Genomic DNA, 23,123 nt, shown 5'->3' on the forward strand with positions numbered 1-23,123 from the left:
CCGAATATAAAATAATATTAAATAATCTAAAATATAAAAAATATATAAAATATAATATAATAAAACACAATAATATAATATGGCATGGTAAAAAAAAAAAAGTATAGAATGATATAAACATAGAGTATAATAAAATATGATATAATAGAAAATTAGGAAGAAAAAAAAATTTAATTCTAAAATAATGGTTGATATTTTTCTAAATATAAAACAAAATGAAATAACAAAAAACATACTATGATAAAATATGTAGTATATTATGGCGTGTTATAAAAAAACATGTAATATAATCTAATATAATATGAAATGTCTGATCAGTGTGTATAAAATAGGATTATTGTTTCCATAGTAACAGAGTATCTATCGCTGACTGTGACGTAGCAACAGTTAAAATTAGTAAAAACGGTTTGTTGGTGAATAAAGTGGAATAAAGTCCACGCTGAACACTTTGTCCTCGTGTCTTTACTCCTCCCACTCTCACAGTGATCATATGACCCACAGCTCCACTTCCTCAAACCTTCAGCTGTGTCACGCACCGTCCAGCCTGCACCGCACGCGCTCACTCAGCAACACGTCCTCCAGGAAACCAGACCGAGCTTCAGCCCCGGTGTGTGTGCGTGTGTGAGAGTGTGAGTGTGTGAGAGAGTGTGTGCTGCAGCGGGCCCGGTGCCGGTGCTGGAGGTCTAATGGCAGGTGTGAGGAGCGGATCAGGAGCGAGCACGAGACACCTGGCAGCCGTCACTGTCCTCGCGCTGCTGCTGCTGCTGCTCACCTGCAGCGTCAGGTCCCACAGTCCCAAAGCCAGCAACATCATCCTCATCCTCAGCGATGACCAGGACGTGCGTCTGGGCGGGATGGTGAGTGGAGCCAACCGGAACATATACCTGTACTGATCTGACAGAGTTTACAGTGACGTGTGGTGCTCTCACCTGTGAACACACACCTGTGCGTGTCTGTAAAGCAGCTGAGCGTTATGTTCAGAGTCTCTTGTCTTAATTTATGAAGTTATTGCCACCTTATTATCTTTATTATACTCGTAGAGAAGCTTGAAGCTGGGCTGTGCATGTCTGCTGCCCTCTCAAGTTGATGCGTGATGTCAGCTGGAAATACAGGAAGGGACTTTTTTAGGACCCTTAAAGTCGATTAATCACCTCAGCTGACTGACTAAATTATTCTGCAACACTTTCAAGTTGGCAAAGGAAACAAAAAATACACAGTTAATTATATTAAATTTATGTAGCTGGAGCTTTAAGTGCATTTAACCATGTGACAGTCAGTTAAATTAAAGCTGTTTAAGGTCCAGGTTTGATGTGTAGTGTCAGAGAGCTGCTCTGTGAGGCTGATTTAAAGCTCCACTGTGTCGGCTTTAGGCGGATATATCTGAGGTTTGCCCCCTCAGTGCGGTGCGTTTGGGCAGGTGAAAACACGGCAATCACACTCAGCCAGCAACCGGACCGAGACCTTCTTGAAGAGGTGGTCTCAGTCCGGTTCCAAATGAANTTCTGACCAATCAAGAGCAGCTTTCTCACACAAGGCATTTGATCTGGTCCTGTTGTAAATGCTGCCGTGAGAACACCAACCAACTCTAGGCAATTATACAACTTTGGAACAACATGAGTCCCTGATTCAGACCAAAGGAGACCACTCTAGGGCTGACAGCAGCCTCAGTCTGGTTCCAAACAATATCGGAGAAACACTTAATTTAGTGTTTTTGCCGGTTTAAATCAGTGGGTCTGTTTGTTTTGGAGGAAGACACCTCTGTGGATGATTCAGCTCCTGGAAAAAACCTCCTGAACACTGAAGGAATTCTAACCAGGAGGAGTTTCAGCTGGTTGCAATCTGCAGTCCTCACCCCAAAACCCCCCTTAATCTCACACGCTGGATCTTTAATGCTAACAAGCTGTTATACAGGTTTAATGTTCACCATGTTCACAGTCACATATTAGTAATAAAAATCTTTAATGTCCACAAATGTGGAAATCTGACTTCGGCTTCAGCGGTTGGTTAAAGGTAGGGTCTGGAGGATTTTCCAGTTGCTGTTTGTAAACACACATTCAGATTTGGCCCCTCCTATCAGGCTCAACTCTTCCGGGTGTACGGAGCCCGGAGGTACGGAAGAAGGCTTCACAGAAGAGGTTCAGGCAAGGCTCACGCTGGTGCACGCTCGGACACGCTCGGGCACGGCACCAGCGCTCTCTCATTGGCTGAGGAAATCTCCGCCCAGAAGCGGTCCGAGCTCACAAAAACATCAAAATACAGTTAAAAGGCAGGAGCTCTGCAAACAGGGTCACCACCACACATGAGTAGAAGCCCATAGGTGATGATGAAGCAGGATTTCATTTGTATGTGTCTATATTTTGTTTTGTTTGAAAATCCTCCAGATCCTACCTTTAAAACACAAAAACATGCACAGTACAACACTAACAGACACTGTTGGTCATGAATTTAGCAAAATTATTGCATTTGTTATGAAAGGCTTTTTGTAAATGTTGTTGGTTGCTGCAGCAGCAGCTCCACAGCGCCTCCCTGAGGGCAATTTTATGAATTCTTTAAAAAGGGGATGAACAGGATCAGCCACTGTTTGTGGAGCTTTTTCTTTCACCTGCGTTTTATAAATACTTCCATGTTGTTTCACTGGCCATGTCTGACAGTCTGTCTTAGCGTGTTAGCATGCTAAAATGTGCTTATTAGCACTAAACATAAAGTATAGCTGAAGCTTCATGGTTTCTGTTTTTTTTTATTTTTTGGGGCATTTTTAGCCTTTAATGGACAGGACAGACAAGTGTGAAAGGGGGAGAGAGAGTTGGAGAGACATGCAGCAAAGGGCCACAGGCTGGAGTCGAACCCGGGCCACTGCGGCAACAGCCTTGTACATGGGGCGCCTGCTCTACCACTAAGCCACTGACGCCCCCATGTTTTCTGTTTTGCAGTTATTTGGTTATAGATTAAATAAGTGGATGCTACATGAATGTCTGAACCAAGTTTCATGACAATCCATCCAATAATTGTTGAGATACTTCAGTTTGTACTTAAGCAGTGGACAGACTGACCCCATCATGTCGCTGGTGTGGCTAAAAAACTAAATGAAATAAGTAAACTATATACAATACAATACAATACTGTTTTGATAATCAATTCTTCAAACAAAAAAAGCAAAATTCTGATTCCAGCCTCTTAAATATGAAGATTTTCTGCTTTTCTTTGGCTTATATGATAAAAAAAAAAAAAGGATTTTCTTGATGTTGCTTGGACAAAAAAACATAATTTGAAGTTGCCTTTCACTATTTATATAACAATTCTGGCTGTGTAGTATTTTTAGTAATTTTACAAGCAAAATTTAAAAAAATGTAAATTTTACAGCTTCAGATTTGTGAAGATTTCATGCTGTTCTTCGTCTTGTATGATAATAAACAGATTTTCTTCAGGTTGTTTGGACTAAAAAAGTTGTGCCTTTTGGTTCTAAGAATTTGTGACGGATAGTTTTTACTATTTTTTACGTTTGTTCTCAGTCTCTGATTGCTTAAATGATGATATTGATTTATTAAAATGCTTTACAGGATTTCTATTATTTATGTTCATGGTTCAACCTTCATTTGACATGAACTCTGATGTAAATCACTTCCTGGCTCTTCTGCAAGACAACTCTGCCCCCCCCCCCCACATTCCACCACTGTACACGGCGAGGTGGCAAAACAGCACAAAATTCCCACCTTGAACAGGCAGTGTAAAAGGTGCCAGTAACAAACCAGAGGTCCACACAGTAGCAATAATTAAACAAAGAGTTCATGACGAGTGCTAAATTCACAATGTCTTTACCAGATTTATAGAGAAATTCTCATGTTGTTTAAATCTGTTCTTGTCTCTGTTCTGCAGACGCCCATGAAGAAAACTAAAGCCTTAATAGGAGACGCAGGAGCAACTTTTGTGAATGCTGTGAGTACTTTTACTCGAGTATTGTACTTATATGTAAAGTTTTTAGGTGCTTGTACTTTAGTATTTTCATTTTGTTTAACTGTGCTACATTTATCTGACAGTTACAGTTACTTTTCAGATTTAGATTTTACATTTAAGGGCCTCTGTGTTCTTCTTCAGCAGAACAGCGGTGGCAGGGTGTTGGGAAGCGCTTCATCCCAGAGCTTTATAAACGATGTGCTACACATGGGTTTTGTTTCTGTGACAACAATATCTTGACTTAAATGCTAGCTAGGTAGCTAATGTAGCGCTATGTTAACAGAGGTTTGCCTACACAGCTAACAACAAGCTTACAATGTTTAGAGTGATAAAAGTGCAACACTCACCCGCAACATTCAAAGTCCAGCCGATCCGCTCCGACCGATGGGCTTTATGTTGTTTCACCTCTAAACTTCTCACATTGTTTTTACATTTAATTTTTGTCGACTAAAACATTTTGAATTTTCGACAACTAAAAATTTTTGAATTTTCATTGATTAAAACTTTTTTAAAAATTTTGTTGACTGAAACATTTTGAATTTTCGTCAACTAAAACTTTTGGAATTTTAGTCAACTAAAACATTTAGAATTTTTGTCGACTAAATTTTTTGAATTTTAGTCGACTAAAAGTTTTTGAATTTTAGTCGACTAAAAGTTTTTGAATATTTGTCAACTGAAATGTTTTGAATTTTTGTCAGCTAAAATGTTTTGAATTTTCGTCAACTGAAATGTTTTGAATTTTTGTCAACTAAAATGTTTTGAATTTTTGTCAACTATTTTCAGCCACTAAAAACGTTTAAAATTTTTATTGACTAAAACTTTTAGAAGTTTCGTCGACTAAAACTACGAAGGACAAAAATGACCAGAATGTGACTAAAACCAATAAACATCTTTGTCTCAAAAGTCAGACTAAATCCAAAATAGCTGTCAAAATTACCACTGATCTGAACTTAGTTCTTCTTCTTCTCTCCCATTAATCATGTGACGACCCCTCAGATATATCTGATGAGGCTTTTGAGGAGACCGACCTCTAGGTTGGGAACCACTGGTCTAAACTAACTGTATTAAAGTAGCTCAAACTGTCTCCACCTGGAGCAGCTACAACAGTTACATGCTGCTCTAACACTGATGCATCAGTCACAGGAGACACTTTACTGCACACTCAGTACTTTTACTGCTGATACTTGTGGTACATTGTGCTGATAATACTCCTGTACTTTCATAAGTGAAGGACCTGAGTCATTCGTCCTCTCACCTATGATTTCACATGTTTTAAAATGTTGAAACAGAACGAGTTACACATCCTTCTCTCCCCTGTCACGCTGCTCTTTCGTCATCCCCCTGTTCTTCATGTTCCTCTATCGCCGCTCTCGCTTCCTTCTTCTCCTGTAAAGTTCACAGTCACGCCGCTGTGCTGCCCCAGCAGGAGCAGCATCCTGACGGGTCAGTACCCCCACAACCACGAGGTGAGGAACAACTCGCTGTCTGGGAACTGCTCTAGCGTTCTGTGGCAGAAAGGCCCCGAGTCCACGGCCTTCCCCTTCCACCTCAGCAAACAACAGTACCAGACGTTCTTCGCTGGGAAGTACCTGAACCAGGTGTGAACACATAGGGTGGTGACATCACTGCTGAGTCAGAGTCATTCACACTTTTGTCAGTTGACATCACGTCCTGCTTTTTGACATGTGTTGAATAACCATATGTTTATTTTTAATAATAATAATGATAATAGGAATAAGAATAAGAATGTGTTTTATTTATTTGATAATAATTTTTTATTTTCTTCTATTGGTGCAAAGCGGCACACAACACAGCACTAGTTTCGGACAGACGCTGTTGTCATTTTCATGGTCAGCACCCACATTGTGTAATTATTTGCGCCCATCTGTGCGTCCATGGGTGTGTAGGTCTTAAAATGAGGTGTGGTCAGACACATTGTTGGTGTGTTGCTATTTTGAGGCAGCAGAGAGCAATTAATCCATTGACCAACAAAAAAACCTGGTCCAAAGTCAGAATGGCGCAAATTTTTTTCCTGCTATTTAAAGGGTGTATTATTTGGACAGTAGAATGCACCTACATAAGTGGGTTTACAACGTGCTTACACTCTGCTTGGTACACACAAAGGGACATGCAGGTGGGTTAAATTATGACATTCTGTAAAATGTGAATGTAGCAGAGATCAGAGCAGAGCTGTTCACATTTACGCACAAAGAGCAGCGTAACTTAATTAATTATATATGTATAATTAGGGTGCTCAAAATAACGTGTTAAATAAATGAACGCTGATCAATAGCACTCTGTGGTGCCCTTTGACCCGGTGTGTCACTGAAGGCCACAGTGTCTTTGTCACATGATGGAGGCAGATGAGACGACACTGCTCAGCCCCGTGAATGGAACATTTACCTTTTTTTAAAAAAAAAAAAACACCCACGTGGAACAGTTGATAGGAGCACCGTTCTCTGCAGGTTCTACAGGAGGGAACTTTTGAGAACTTCAAGCCTGAAACATCACCTCAACACAAAGCATTTAGCAGCGAACCCAGAGGTCCGAGCTAACACTAGCGGCCAGCCTTGTCATGCCGCACTTGACCAGGCGTTCAGACTGAGTCAGTCTACCTGTGACCGACTCACTAACTCCCTTTTAAAAATGGACTGCAGACCAGTTTCAGTGGTCGAGGACAGGGGGACAACTGTGTCCAACGTCCAGCAGCAACGACACCGCTGCCAAAATTTATTTGAACAGATTTTTTTTAATTCTTTCACAGCAAAAATTCATGTATGTGATTATTTCAGAATAATTAATCACAGAGCATGTAATTAATTAGATTATTTTTTACTTATCGCTTTGATGCGAAACGCCAAATTCGCTGGCTCTTGGGCTGTTGTTTTCATATGCATGCAACCATGAACACAAAGAGTATAGAAGGGGACCGAGAGATAGACCTGCCTCTTTTTCTCTTTTTTCACCCTGAACCTGAGATCAAACAGTAAAACTAAGCAGCGCTAATCAAACATAAACCAACATGCTGTTGCTGTGCTGCCTAGTTCTCAACTCAAATATCTTCAGAAACATTTTAGTGCACTGTTTGGCTGTAATACAAGAGTTTGTGAACAGGAAGTTGGCGCCATACCGGTGCCTGTATTGTAAAAACAGAGGCTGAAAAAATCAAGAGGATCAAACGATAAAACTAAGCAGCACTGATCAAACACAAACCAACATTCTGTTAGTGAGTTGACGATTTCTCGCCTAAAATGTTTTTAGAAACATATTTTAACTCACTCTTTAACTGTAATATGAGACTGTTTGTTACCGACGGCTGCCATATTGATTTTGGCCAAGCTCGCATTACCTCACCCACCAGCCAGCGGCTGTGTTTATTTGTCCTGTGTGGTGCAGTGCATTCTCAAAGTTGTAGGTTTTCTACCTCTTGAACAAACTTAAATGCCAGAGTCCTTTTTCTCTGTTTTCTCTGTTTTCTCTGGTCATGTAGCACAAATTTCAAAAGTATCTGCGTCTCTCTACTTCATAGTCAGCCCAGTTTTATGAAGAGACCGTCTTTCTGGCAGTGAAATGCTTCTTTAAACTAAGAATTTTGCATTTGAATTTGAGTTGGAGAGATTTTCTAAATCCTTTTCAAACTTTTCCTGCCACACCTGATCAGACAAGACACTATATAATATATTATCAGAAAAGTCTGATTATTAAATAAAAAGATATTGTGGGTGTAGGTTTACTGCAGCAACAAAAAATATATTGTCCCCCCAGTGTCCCCCCAGTGTCTGATGCGAGCTGCAAATACAGCTCGCATCAGACACTCAGGGGTGGAGGTGTTGCAGCACCCTTGTCACCCTTACATCCTGTGACACACTTCCAACCGTCATACTTGAGAATATGAGTCATATTATCAACAGTCCTCATGTTCTTTAGCCATGCTGTGAGTGGTGTCAGGGCAGTGTTGGTCCAGACTCTAAATATCTCTGGATTGTGATTGAATGTGGGTCGTCATTCATGTTCCCCTCCGGATGAACTGTAATCATTTTGCTGATCCTCTGACTTTTCATCCGGCACCAAAATGTGTCTTTAGACTGTTATTCCTGTTTCACACTTTTTAAAGGTTGTTACTGATTTGAATGTTTTTTTTCTGCCATCAGTACGGTAAGAAAGATGCAGCAGAGGTTGGCCATATTCCACCTGGCTGGGACCAGTGGCACGCACTGGTGAGTCTCACAAACACACATCAGTCAGGACCACTTTAGTCAAAGAAAACTTTATTTCCATTTACAGTATTATATTTGGTGGCATGGCTCTGTTCAGGGGCCTCCCTGCCCTTCCATGCGCCTACATGGAAAGAGCAGCAGCAAAGACCCCCCAAATAGAAGTGACATTTATAAGTCCTTCCCTCAGTGCTTCCAATCAGCTGTGATGCCAGCTGAGCTTGACATCATTTCCTGCCTGAACTGACACTATGCTTAATATTTCCAAGTCTTTCTGACGTCACAGCCTTTGGGTTTGGTTACAGGTGGGGAACTCGCTGTACTACAACTACACACTGTCAGTCAACGGCAAAGAGGAAAAGCACGGAGACAGTTATGAGAAGGACTACCTCACAGACCTCATAGTAAGTCTCCTGAGCCTGGGATCAGCAATATTTCATGTGTAAGGTCATCTACAGACATTTATGTGAGGTTTTATAGGATGAAATGAGACCGTTCACCTCTGAATCAGCTGCTGTCACAGAAACACAACATGTCCACTCAGTGTTTTTTGTCTGCCAGTCAGCAGTGTGAAGGGTTAATCATCAACAGCTGGATGTTGGACCAGAACAGCAAGAAAACAAGTTAATTATATTTAATGTCATTTAAGTATTTACATTTGTATTTTAGAGTGAAGATGTTTGTCTTCTTTATGTTTTATTTAAATGTATCGTCTTCTGTTTTCTGGTTTCATGCTGCTGCACATCGTCCTCATCAGGTGACAGATGAGTCTTTCTGCTTAACCAGCTGTTTACATACGGTGCTGTAAAATAGTTTATGAGAGCTGAACTTTCTCATGTCAGCTGCACGGCTGGCCAGTAATAAACTGCAGTAATGACTGCACTTTTATTAGCTGCAAGGACCATAAATGAAATAAAATTCTTGAAGCTGCCTCAGCCAGTCAAGGAAAAACTATAATTACTGCCCTGCAGTTGTACGCCGCCACACACCAGTCCAGTGTCTCTGACAGTCTCCATCCATGTCAGTGAAAACATGGATGCTTCACACACAGAAGATCTATACAATCAGCACAGTTTCAAGATCAGAGTCACCAATTCAGTATCTGACCAAATGTCTCCCCTTCTGTTCCTGAGATATGACGTTAAATGATGGACAGAAAAGTATTTTATGCAGAATATGATGATGTCACAGTGAAGCTGACCTTTGACCAAAACGTCATAACTTCATTATTTTATCCTGTTAGACACTTGTGTCAAGTTTTGTCAGGATTAGTGTACCAATTTTTGAATTATGGCCAAAAATATATTTTGTGAGGTCACACTGACCTTTGACCACCAAATACTAATCAGTTCATTCGTCAGTACAAGTGGACGTTTGTGTCAAATTTTAAGAAATTCTCTTACGGTGTTATTGAGATGAGATATCAAGTTCCTGAGAATGAGAGGAACGTAAGGTCACTGTGACCTTTGACCTATGACCACCATTATCTAATCAGTCCATTGCTGAGTTCAAGTGGACCTTTGTGCCAAATTTGCGGACACTCTCACATGGCGTTCTTGACATATCGCATTCACAAGAATGTGACCCCTTCTTGCTATGCCGACATCAGTGCGGCGGCACTATCTCGGCACTATCTCTAAGGCTATCTCTAAGGCTGAGCCCAGACACCCTACAGAGGAAACTCATTTCAGCTGCTTGTATCCACGATCTCATTCTTTCAGTCACTACCCAGAGCTCATGACCATAGGTGAGAGTTGGGAGGGAGATCGACCAGTAAATCAAAAGCTTCACCTTCCAGCTCAGCTCCCTCTTCACCACAGCGGTTTGGTGCAGCGCCTGCATCACTGCAGATGCTGCACCAAACCATCGATCTATCTCACGCTACATTCTACCCTCACTTGTGAACAAGACCACGAGATACTTGACACTTCTTCCAACCCAGAGGGAACAGTCCACCGTTTTCTAGCAGAGAACCATGGCCTCAGATTTGGAGGTGCTGGCTCTCATCCCGACCACTTCACACTTGGCTGCAAACCGCCCCAGGTCATGCTGGACGTCACGGTGTGATGAAGAAATATAAAAATCTGAAAAATAACCCGACAAAACCAAGAAGGAAACGCAGTTGAGTTGAATCATCGCCCAGAGTATTCTGAGTATTGAAAGGACTGATGAAACACAGTGTGGGACTCGGAGCATTGGTCACATCCAACAGCATGTGTTTTATCAGCTGGTACACATCGAGGGTTGATAATGACTCACAGATGCAGCTCAGCTCTTCCTCTTGTTTCAGCTCACTTTGTCCCTCATTATTTGCATACCGCAGTGTGTGCTTCCTGATATCTGCTCCTGCTGGGTTTAACTAACAAAGATGCTGTTGTTTCTGTTTTTTTCTCCTCATCTGTGGTTTTAACTAAATGTTGCAACAGTAATGTGTTCAGCTTATTCCTCCTCTATCCAGGCCAACCGGTCCCTGTCCTTCCTGGACAACAGGAGCCCCCAGCATCCCTTCTTCCTGATGCTGTCCCCTCCAGCTCCTCACTCCCCCTGGACAGCAGCACCGCAGTACCAGAAAGAGTTCAGCAACGTCAAAGCCCCTCGAGACGGGAGCTTTGACAAACCAGGGAAGGTGTGTCCATAGTAACATCAGACATTAATAAATATTATAACTGCTTTTTGAAACATAATCTCTGGTGTCTGCATTTCAGGACAAACACTGGCTGCTGCGTCAGCCTGTTAACCCCATGCCAAACAGCTCCCTCAACTTCCTGGACAGTGCTTACAGGAAAAGGTACGACTGATAAATTTTCTCTTCTGTCAGCCGAGCTCGTGGTCGTCCAGCCACTTTGACTTTACACTGAAATATCTCATTCAATGTGTTTGTTACGTTGGAATAAACATTTATGAAGGTGCAGTGTCATATTATGGGTGGTGGCTCCTTGATGCTGCAGTCGAGTAGTCCAGGAAAAAAATCTTCATAAGGACTTAGGAAAAGACAACCACAGTCTGTCAGTCTGCAGTTACACCTCTAAACACTAGTTGGCGGCGGAGATTTCTGTGAAGTGCTGTGAAGTTTAGTTGATTTAAAACACACATTAAACACTTTAAACACATATTAAACACTACAAACACACATTAGACACACATTAAACACACTTTAAACACTTTAAACACACATTAAACACTTTAAACACACTTTAAACACACATTAAACACACAAACACTTTAAACACACCTTAAACACATTAAACACACATTAAACACTTTGAACACACCTTAAACACACATTAGACACACATTAAACACACAGACACACTTTAAACACACATTAGACACACATTAAACACTTTAAACACACTTTAAACACACGTTAGACACACATTAAACACTTCAAACACTTAAATATTAAATATTAAATATTCAGGATCAGGTTTATTGCCAAGTTAGTTTTCACATGCAAGGACATTGTCTTGCTCTTTTGGTAACTCTCTTGTGGTACCAGATAAAACTTTAAGAAATGTAAATGCTGATCTCCCCTGCAGGTGGCAGACCCTGTTATCTGTGGACGACATGGTGGAGCTGCTGGTCAAGAAACTGGAGAGTATAAAGGAGCTGAACAACACCTACATCTTCTACACGTCAGATAACGGCTACCACACAGGTGTGAGTCCGTCCTCTGGTCATCAGATGATTTAAAATGGTGTATTTTTTGGTTTGAATTATCCTGATGTCTTTACTGTTCACAGGTCAGTTCTCTCTGCCCATTGATAAAAGGCAGCTGTATGAATTTGACATCAGGGTTCCGCTCATGGTCCGAGGTCCTGGCATCAAACCAAACCAGACGTTGCAGGTCCAAAACACACACACACACACACACACGTTTTTGCTCAACTCAGTCACCAGAATAAATGTTGGCATTGTACGTTTCTGCAAATCATGGGTATGTATGTAACATATTAAAACTTGACGGTATTTAATATTTCAATTTTCAATTTTATGTTATGTTGTGACGTGTGGTTTGGTTCAGGCACAAAAATTACCTGGTTAGGAAAAGGTCATGTTTTGGCTGAACATACTCAGTTTGGTCAGTTTGGAAATGTCCTGAACTGTTGTTAAAAAATACCCGTTTTTTGCGACAAACACAACTTGAAATGTCCTGAACTCCGGTGATAAATAGGTTTTTTTGTTGCAAGGAACACGGTTGGAAATTTCCCAGCCTGTTGTTAAGAAATACCTTATTTTGTCACTATAAACATGGTTGGAAATATCACAATTAATTATTTAAAAGTACCCAAATTTGTTGGTCTTGCTTAGGTATAAACTCCGCTTATATACAGTATATGTAATCAGAACTGCGAATATTTATATAATGTATCTGTGGTTTGTGGAAGTGTACAATGCCAACATTGCTTATGTCCGTTATAACATGCAGAAATGTGTCTGTAAACCTTGTTTCAGTCTGTGTTTAATAATCTCTCTGATGTTGCGTGACTCCTCCAGGCTCCAGTGCTGAATATCGACCTGGCTCCAACCATACTGGACATATCTGGTGTCAACCTGTCCTCTGTGAATGTGGATGGGCAGTCTTTCCTCTCTCAGATGGTCAGCTGTTGATTTAAATGTTTCCTAAATGTTGCCTTACCCCAGTCTTGAAGACTTAAAACTCATAATTCTCTGACTGTCAGGCCCCGTCACTGCGTAATGGCACTGCACGTCCCTTTTTCCTTGTTGAATACACCGGAGAGGGACATCCAACGCCGGATCCTGCTTGTCCTAAACTGGGCCCTGGATTGTCTGTGAGTATCACAAGAAAAGATTGTGTGTCAGTAACACGTTTAACTATTGATCAACAGAAAATCAATCAGCCACAAGACTTTAAATGTCAAAAGTCATTTTCCAAGCAGGAATGCAAAAATAATCTCACTCCAGGCTGAATTCAGTAGCTGATCTGGAGCTTTCGATCCCATCACAGAGGAATGGAAAGTTGAATATGTACTATTACACAACAGCTGGGCAAACTCCACCTGCAGAGGAATGTAATGTGATATGTTTGAAAGCTCCAGAGCAGCTGCTGAGTTGTTTTACCAAACATAGCTGTGTTAGATAACTTTATTATCTCTCAGAGGAGGAACTAGTTTGGTCGCTCACAAAAACAACAGACACAAGCATGACAGGTCACGAGAGAGACACATAAAAGGCAGACAGCCACTGTGACAGTAGTAGCAGCGACACACAAACTAAAACTCTTTCCAACAGGGCGCTAGTCTTGCTGTGGATCCCATCCAGGGAGTAAGTTAAAAAGTACAGCTGACAGGACGCACCTGAAAACAAATGCAACAGGCGTTACTTGTGAAAACATAATTTCTCCACCTCAGAAACAGAAACATCACAGAGGTGCGACCATTTCTAAATGAAAAAGATGCAGAGAAATTGTTTCATGTCTTTGTTTCAAGCCACCTCGTCAACTGTAACACACTTTTTACTGGCCTCCCAAAAAACACTACTGAGAGACTTCAGCTGATTGAAAACTCTGCAGCTCGGCTATGAACCAGAACCAGGAGGAGAGAGCACATCAGGCCAGTCTGAGCTGCTCTGCACTGACTTCCTGTTACATTAAATTTCGATTTTAAGCTCCTCCTCCTTGTATACAAAGCCCTATAGGAGTAGCTGAGCTACATCGCTAACTCCCTTGTTAACTATTTGCCTCCAAGAACGCTGCGATCATCTGCTGCTGGTTTATTGGAAGAAGATCGAGCTATGGAACACACTACCTAAAGATATATGTTGAGTTTGGTCGGGAGGCCAGAGAGAACTGTGTTACAGTAGTCAATATGGGATGTGACGAATGCGTGAACCAAGACTTTGGTGGTGTACTGGGACAGTGATGGGCATAGTTTAGAAATGTTGCAAAGGTGGAGAAAAAGCATGGCACAGTATTTTGCTGCTATTTAAACGGGTGCAATATTTCAAATAGTAAGATGCGCCTACAAAGGTGGGTTCACACTGCACATACACACTGTTAATTACACACATGGGGACGTGTGGACGGGGTGCAGGTGGGTGAACTTGTGACATTCTGTAAAATGTGAACGTAGCAGAGATAAGAGCAGAGCTGCTGTCAGCCTCCTCATTAAGGGAGACGCTGTGCACATGTACACACAAGGAGCAGCGTAACTTTATTGATTACTTCTAAGGGTGGGCAATATGGCCATAAAATAACGATGTGATAACAATGTTCTTGATGATATGACAAATTAGTAACAAACAAACTATTTCTATATTTTCTTAATTCAAGAAAATAGAATTGCAACAAAATAAGTGGTCTAGTTTTACAGTTTGTTTCAAATATTCAGTACAAACTAAAGAAAAATGATCTCTCATTTCCTCAGCAATGTTTCCCAGACTGCGTGTGCGAAGACGCCTACAACAACACATACGCCTGCGTCAGGACCCTCACCAAAGACCAGGACCTACAGTACTGCGAGTTTGCAGACAGCGAGGTACAGCACGACTGTGTGTGACTCAGGTGTCAGAGTCATTTACGTACACACTCACACGTCATGATTTTATGTGTTTTATGTTTTTGCTTGATTTTCATGCTTGTTTTATGTTTGCGTATTTGCATGTTTGTTTACTTGTCTTGATGGACTTTTGTTATTGCCTGTGGATATTCTCATTTATCCAGGTCATAGTTATCTCAAGGCAATTAAATCGAACGCAGCTGGAAACACTGGAAAACAAAACTAAGTCCAGTTGTGTTTAATTCAATTGCCTTGAGATTTTTGTTTTTGTTTATTATGCTTACTGAGGTGAGATTCACTATAAACCCCTCTGGGTTTCTTAAATCTCACCTGCACAGCTTGTTCTTCTTTTGTTGTTTTGTTTTGTGCAAACAAACCAGGGATACTCGGCTTGCTTTGCCTGAGGGGCCATTTCTGTAGAGTCCAGTTCAGACCAAAGATTTTCAACGAGACAAAACTGTTTTAGATCGTAGCAGAGAAAAGTGTCAGCGGTGTGAACTGGCCGGTCTGAGCTCAACTCAAGTTGGCTGATGGTGTCACCTGCAACTCAGCTGGTCAGACCGCCTGTGGCTGGTTTTAAAGCACGTCACCTACTTTTCAGCTTGTAGTGAAGTCCGTTTGTCAAGTCAAAATGACCACAGACGACATGTTGGCTTGCTGCAGCAGGTGCTCCATCCCCTCAGAAAAGTTTTTACTGTTCAACATTTTTATTTCTTTTGTTTGTTTGTTTGACTTCATAAGTTTGATGTGTCAGTGTTTTCTTTCTTCTTGTTTTGGTGCGCACCTGAGTGTGATTGCTGTGTTCACACCTGCCCAAACGAACCGCACTGAGGGGGCAAACCGACTTGACTTTGACTGAACCGAACCAAACAGGGCAGGTGTGAAAGCACCCTTAATTCCTGTGCAAACAGATGTGAAAGAGCTCAGCGTCTTTTCTTCTTCTCCTTCTTTGTGTCCGCAGTCGTTTGTAGAAGTGTACAACCTGACGTCAGACCCCCACCAGCTGGAGAACATTGTGAAGAAGGTGGACCCGGCCATCCTGCAGGCGATGAACCAGCGGCTCATAAAGCTCCAGTCCTGTCAGGGCGACAGCTGCAGGAATGTCAAGTGAAGAGGAGGCAACAGGAAGCTGCCAAACACAGACTGCTTCATGCTCTCAGTGGAGGATGCGGTTGGTTTATCTGACTGTTTAGTCTGATTAGGGCAACTGTTGTGATCGTTGGAGGCGTTTTCTTAACCATGTTTTCCATTTTGACCAGTCTCAGAAAGAAAAGCACAGGTGTGAAATCATAAAATTACCGCTGGCTGGATTCTGTTTGGCTGCTTCAGTTTCTGGGTCCTGGTGTTGTGCATGCTGGTTCACTGTCACACTGTCATGGTATACTGAGACGCTTGAATAGAAAAGAGCCACGGTTAAAGTTCAGTTTTGGGAAATACACTTTCTCCTGCAGAGAAGTAGATGTTCAGATCGATACCACTCATGTCTGTGCGGGAAATATTAAAGGGATTGTTGATATTTGTGGGGTGGGGTTGTATTAGGTACTCTAAAGTCAGTGTATTACCTACAGTAGATGTCAGTTGTGATGTGCCCAGCTTGGAGAAGCAGTCTGACATGGACGCTAAGTAATCTTCTGCTGTGGACGAGGGCAGCAGCAAAATGTATTTCAGCCACCTTAAAAAAATCTGTAGCAATTTAAGTGTGCACTATATCGAGAGTATTTTCTTTACCTTTTCGTTAGATAACCCATTCCAGTGAAGAAGCCATTAGCGGCTCCAGTTCCCCATCTATGCTCTCGTCAAAGCCTCCAGACTCCATTGACAAAAATAGTCATTTTAGCGTGCTGAACACAGGAGCTGCTGATCTACTGCTGCTTCAATCAGTTAGTTAGTTTGTGTTATTGTGTGGTGAATCTGAACTACCTGGCTGACGGGGGCAGTGGTATAGCAGCAGCTCCTGTGTTCAGCAGTGTTAAATCACTGTTTTTCTCAATGGAGTCTGGTTCTGCGCAGAGTGATTTAATGGCTTAATTTTCCCATAGGAGCAGCGAAAACATCCCAAATGTAGTGCACTTAAACTGATATTGATTATTTTAGGTTGGACTTTTTTAGGTAGCTAAAATATGTTTTGTTGCGGCTCTCGTCCACGGCAGTTCATGGCTTAGCTTCCATGTCAGACTCCAGGATGCTTCTCCAAACTGAAGGCGTATCGACTGACATCTACTGTATGTAGCACACTGTCTACCTCATACAACCCAACTTCAAAAAATCTGAACTGTCCCTTTAAGCTACAGCCAGCAAATGGTTAGCTTAGCTTTGCCTAAAGACTGGAAACATGGAGAAACAGGCAACCTGGCTCCGTGCAACCGCGACAAAATGTTCCTACCGCCACCTCTGAAGCTAATGAACGTGTAAAAACAACACATCAGCATTATACATGGAGTCATGTGTCGCACTTTTTTGCTCTGAAAAGAAGAAATAGTTACTTTTAATTTTACATGTTTTAGCACGGACTCCTCACCAGAAAGCAAATTTCCCAAAATGTCGAACTCTTCCATTAATGTTATGACTGCTGTAAAACTTCAATCAGAAGCCAGGTCCTAATTAAACTCCCAGTCGCTTTTACTAGCCTGGTGAGGCTACACATTTTGACAAGTAAAGGCCTGTCTCAATTAGAGGCCTGGGGTCTCATTTATAAACGTTGCGTACACAAAACAAGGCCTGACAGAGGCGTACGCCACTTCTCATGCAAAAGTTGTAATCTGTAAAAAACAGACTTAATGGGAGAAACTTTGACCCATACTTACGAACATTTGGAGACAGGATATTGGCGACGCAGATGGTGAGGTGGAAGCCCGACTGGAGAAACTGTTGAACATTTTTTGGTGCATGCCATTTTTTGGCTTTTGTCCATATGTACTTTTTTAGTGTGGATCCTACACACTGTTTTATAAATGAGACCCCTGGTCTAGAAGTTCTCCACATGTATAAAACCGGATTGTTGGCTACCTCAAATTATGTGTCCATTCCTGGACACCCTGTAAATTACTCATGTTCTTTTAGTCGAGTGTCGTAACTCACTCTCTCTGACAGTTGGTCTGTAGGATTCATAATTGATATAGTATCTGCAGCCTAACTTTCATACAGGTATTATTCATACTCGTTCAAATAAATAATTTGATGGTTTTTCCTGATCTTTGCTGAGCAACAGATTTGTGTGAAAGAAATTAAAGACCTGTCCCAAATATAGCCCGGGCTACTAATTGAAGCTTTTCAATAGTAACACCTGTGCTTTTCTTACGATGACAAGTCAAAATATCTGCTGTGAAAATTGTCTGGGTTTATTTTCTGAGCTGTGCTCGTGTATCGTTGTGTCAAGACCTAATTTTATTTTCTTTAAGATGAACTCCTCGTCCAGTTCATACAGAGAGCTGCAGGAATGAGTCCTAGAACCTGGAAATGAGTTAGCATTTTAGCACTCCCTGTTCCCTTGTCCTGAAGTCAGTGGGTTTTTGGTGCCTGAAACAGAGTCTGTGGTGAACACAAGCTTTAGAGACTTTTATGTTTTGTTCTGCGAGATAAAATATGTCAGTAAACGCCCCACTGTGAACTCTAAAGCTTTTACCTGTCTGAAAACAGGTGTTTGCTGACAAGTGCCTCAGTGAGACAACAGAGGTTGTTGAGGTACTGCTTGAGATCGGTCTCTGCCTCAAGACTGCTTTTTGAAGGTCTCTGTCTCGTCTCAGACTCAGCTGCATTTTTACTCAGTCTAGTTTTGGTCTCAGACAAGAAGGACTCAGACTTTTATGTCAAAGTTCGTCAGGACCACAACTGAGGGAATCTCAACTAACTGGCAAAATAGAAAAGTTGAATTAAGACGGTGAAAATTATTTAGCCTTCTTGGTATTTGTTTGTAGTTGTTTACTCATAGAAAACAAAGGAAATGCTCTCACACTGAATTCACCTCTGCAGTGCCTTCTGATTATTTTATCAAGAGGTGAATGAAGACGCATCATGGTTTTTAGTGTCCATGGTTGCACATGCATGTTGCACATTTTATTTTTAGTGTGTCATGCATTGTGGGAGTGGCCCTGGTCTGGTCTTGACTCTGTCTGATCCCTACAAAGTCTTGTGTGTCGGTCTTGATACACTTTGCTCTCTCGGTTTAGGTGGTTTTGACTGCAACTCTGTTGGCTGAACAACAAAAAAGTCATGCGAGTTTGTTTATAGCTTAACGTTGTATTTTTACTTGGGCAACTGCATTTAGGCAAAAATCATAAAAGTCGTTATCACTTGTGAAAATTATCTTGCTGAACAAAATGTGTAAGAGTTTATTTTTGGCAATAATCCAAAATCCAGTGGAAAATCCCATCAGCTGTTTGATGAGGGAACCAGGGCGACGTTAGATTCCAGGTTGGCCGACAGAAAAACTTCGTCCCTGCAGCACTCTGTTGTGGAGATCTACCGTTCTGTCAGTCAGTCCATGTTGTGATGTGTCTTTGCATATAAACTGCACTATTAACTTTTATTCTTTACAGGGTTCAAAATGCATCTGAACATTGTTGTTGTTAAACGATACACAACCAAAGGTTTGATGGTACACTGTCGCTGTCATTAGTCCAGTCAGCTCTAAAGGAAGGGTTTGACATTTTGCGAGTTAGCAAAGAAGACAGATGCTGAAAAAGATGCTTGTAAAAAACAATAATTCACAACTTCCTGGAGGCTCATGGTATTATTATTATTTAATCATAGTTTTGTACAAATGAAACAGAAAGATACAGCAAGTGAATTAGTTGGCTTTAGAGGTGCTGCAAGTTGCATTTAATCACCACCTTTTATTAGTATGTACAAATATGACAGTGGTATCAATCTTTTAATCTAATTCCTAAATGTCAAACTCTACCTTTACCTGTGTAGAGTGCAGCTCTATTCTCTTAAGTGTTGTTGAACTCATTTTCATACATACACATTTATCTCTGCAGCACTTCTAATGAAGAAGTCCAGACATTGAGTCTTTGTTGAAAGGACACAGTCTAGTTATTGCTCCTTAAGACTTTGTGCCTCAGATTTAAAGACCTTTTTTAAAATTTTAATCCTGATGTTTGGTTATTAAAATATTTTACACTGAGTATTAATGAAAACGTGTCTTTTTAAAGTGGAAGATGGAGAAAGTGCTGTGATACTTCTGAGATGTGTGTCGATGATTTTGTTATTGTGAGTAATTCAGGGGGAAAATTTCACCTGGTAACATTTGAAATGAACGATGTATTCCTGCGGGCCTCGAGTTTGCACTGACGAGGCTCACGTGCCTTAAATGTGAATGTATTTGCACTGTGATAAAAATTAAAAATAAATCAAAAGAAGCATTTATATGCACTTGTCATGTGGATATTTCTCATAGATGCTTTAAAGTCCTCCTTATAAGCAGTATATGAACAAGAAATGGTTAATAACACACTATAATGTAGTTACAAGCAGATGTAAAGACATTTTGGGCCTTAAAAGCTCTTGTCTGTTGTTTTTATTTATTTTAATTATGACTTTAATTGTGTTTTTAATGCTCTGTAAAGTGTCCTTGAGTGTTGAGAAAGGCGCTTTTAAATAAAATGTATTATTATAGGCTGATACCCATCCAGCAGGCCAAGGAAAGATGTCCCTCACCCCAGCAACGCTTCCCAGCTCCTCCTGGGGGACCCCGAGAATATATATATAATCCCTTCAGTGTGTTCTGGGTCTGCCCTGAGACCATCCACCAGTGGGACGTGCCTGGAACACCTCCAACAGGAGGTGAGAAGAAATATGGAGTCCCCAGACACAGTGGTGTGCACAGACTTTTTGAAGGGCAGGGGCGAAAACAAAAAAAGGGCACTTTAGCGCACGTTTTGGCTCCCAGGAGGGCACTTTAGCGCGCATTTTGGCTCCCAGGAGGGCACTTTAGCGCATTTTGGCTCCCAGGAGGGCACTTTAGCGCGTTTTGGCTCCCAGGAGAGCACTTTAGCGCTCGCTTAACTTTTGTCCTTTTCCCTCTGACACCACCGGCTGCGTATCATGTCGACATGACTTCTTTTTCCGTTGATTTCTGGCGCTACAAGTCAGTGCCCAAGCACCAGATTTCAACAACCTCGGAGTGAGACTGGACTTGTTTCACACACCTCAACCTGTTGGTCTAATTCAGTTCATTTTGACGACGAATACAACGTCCTTCCAGCGTCCGCCTGTGCTTCTGGTTGTAACATAACCCCCTCTGCTCGGTAGCCTGTAATACAGCTTCATCTAAACATATTACACACTTATTTATTAACGATAAGCACGAAACACAGTAAACTAGTAGCCTAAACGTAAAACCAAATGTGGTTAGTCAGCTCAAAACACATATACAGTGGGATGAATGTGATACAGCGTGAAGCATATATTAAAGGTACACTCAGAAGCATATTAAAACAATTACTGGTGCCATATGAGTCAGTGAGGCTTAAATGCTATTATTTGATAAGGAAGCACAATAATTTTTTTTATTTATCAGGACTTTTAATGTCAGCGAGGACATTTCAACGTTGGTTTATCGTTCACTCACCGAATCCATTCTCACCTTCAATATTGAATCCTGGTACAACCTGCTCACCGTCAAACACAAAACAAAACTCTCCCGCATAATAAAGCATGCCAGCAAAAATAATCGGCTCACCTCAAACTCCACTGTCTGAACTGTACAGCCACTCAGTGATCAGGAAAGCCACCCTGATCACAGAGGACCCCTCTCACCCCCTCCACCACTCCTTCCAGTTACTGCCATCAGGAAAACGGTATAAAGCCCCACTGGCCTAGAAAAACACTTATAAGAAATCTTTCTTTTATTTATTTATTTATTTAGAAATTCAGGACAATGCACAGCAGTACACATAAATATGCCAGATTGTAGCCCGGGGGCTAATTTCCATCTGGAGTCCTTTCGGCAGGTTTATGTTACATTACAAAAGAACAAGAGATATACAGTATTAAAAGTTTGTTATTTAAAAAAATAAAATAAAGAAAAAGCAGATAGAAAAGAAAACAGGGGTGGTGCCAGGCCATGGAGCACTTTGTATATTAGGCATACAGAGGAGAATTTACAAAAATTAAGAAAACTCAGCAAGCTATATTTCACTAAGATGTTGCAGTGATGATAAGAAAAAGGTTTTTTGTCTAGAGTTTTGAGTGCTTTTTTGTACAGAAGCTCAACTGGTTTCAGGATAGTAGAACCTGACATGGACCAGCTGGTGATGCAGTAGCTCATATGTGAAAGTATCATAGAGTGCAAAAACATAAAAAGCTGCAGCTGATAGGGAACCTCTGATTTGCTTAAAGTTATAAAGATGGAATTTGATTTTTTTGGATAACATTTTAACATGGTTTTTGAAAGAGAGTTTAGAGTCTATAATCACACCTAAGTATTTAAACTCATTAACAACATTCAACTCTTCTGTGCCCAGAAAAACACCAGAGTGAGAAGGCATGGTAGTAGAAGGTTGCTTTGACAAAAATAAACAGGTTTTTTTTTGCATTTAAGATGTGATCTAGTAAGCCATGTTTGTATGTGTGTAAGAGCTGCTGAGAGCACACGTGCTGCCTCCTCAGGATTTTTAGCTTTAGTAAAAATTACAGTGTTGTCAGCGTAAAGCTGGACATCCACATGCAAACAAAAATCAGGTAAATCATTAATATCCAATACAAATAAAATGGGTCCCAGTATGGACCCTTGGGGGACCCCTACTGGACAACCCATGCAAGTGGAGCTGGCACCGTCCACCACAGTGCATTGTTCACTGTGTGACAGGTATGAGTCAAACCAATTAATAGTTTGGGTAGAGAAATTGAATCAGGACAATTTAGATAGAAGCACCTTGTGGTTGATGGAATACGGCACCAACACATCCATTTTTATCTAGATGACATTTGATTTTTTCCATGAACATGGTCAATGCAGTCTCGGTAGAGTGGTGTGGTCGAAACCCAAACTGCATGGGATGTAAAGGAGTTTGGCTATTGCTGAGGAATTCAATGATTTGTTTGGCAACCCATTTTTCAATTATTTTGGAAGTAGTAGGTAAGATGCTGATTGGTCTATAATTATTCATGTCAGACTTGTCTCCAGCTTTAAATACTGGGGTGACTGAGGCTAATTTCCACACCTTTGAAACAATTGAATTCTTAATTCTCCACTGCAGTAACTATCCTAAACAATATCAAATAGACACATGCACAGTCATATACCGTGTTTTCAGTCCCCTTGTGTGATTTAAATGTGATGCGTGTTTTAATCCTCTATTGTCCCTCCAGACTCTGTCAGACTGCTGAATGGGACCAGTGACTTATAATTAGTGTGTTCTCTGGCGCCACAGAGTGGAAACAGGAAGCATTACTAAATGTAAAATAGGTCATTCCAGCGCCCACACTTTATGAAGGA

General features: G+C 41.1%; 2 protein-coding genes across 2 annotated transcripts in view; one reads left to right on the plus strand and one right to left on the minus strand.

The window, feature by feature from the left end:
- The window catches only part of LOC126396061 (E3 ubiquitin-protein ligase MARCHF5-like), a 158,653-nt gene that overhangs the window by 32,540 nt on the left and 102,990 nt on the right, over nt 1–23,123 (minus strand). The window lies entirely within an intron of this gene.
- On the plus strand, nt 519–20,043 carry gnsb (glucosamine (N-acetyl)-6-sulfatase (Sanfilippo disease IIID), b). Its single transcript, XM_050053856.1, has 13 exons — nt 519–857; nt 3,874–3,933; nt 5,346–5,549; nt 8,103–8,168; nt 8,471–8,569; nt 10,624–10,791; nt 10,871–10,953; nt 11,705–11,823; nt 11,909–12,012; nt 12,663–12,764; nt 12,848–12,958; nt 14,552–14,662; nt 15,645–20,043. The coding sequence occupies exons 1-13, from the start codon at nt 687–689 to the stop codon at nt 15,792–15,794; spliced, it is 1,548 nt and encodes a 515-aa protein (XP_049909813.1). The 5' UTR covers nt 519–686; the 3' UTR covers nt 15,795–20,043.

This window comes from Epinephelus moara, chromosome 9 (assembly GCF_006386435.1).
Source record: "Epinephelus moara isolate mb chromosome 9, YSFRI_EMoa_1.0, whole genome shotgun sequence".
NCBI classification, from domain to species: domain Eukaryota; kingdom Metazoa; phylum Chordata; class Actinopteri; order Perciformes; family Serranidae; genus Epinephelus; species Epinephelus moara.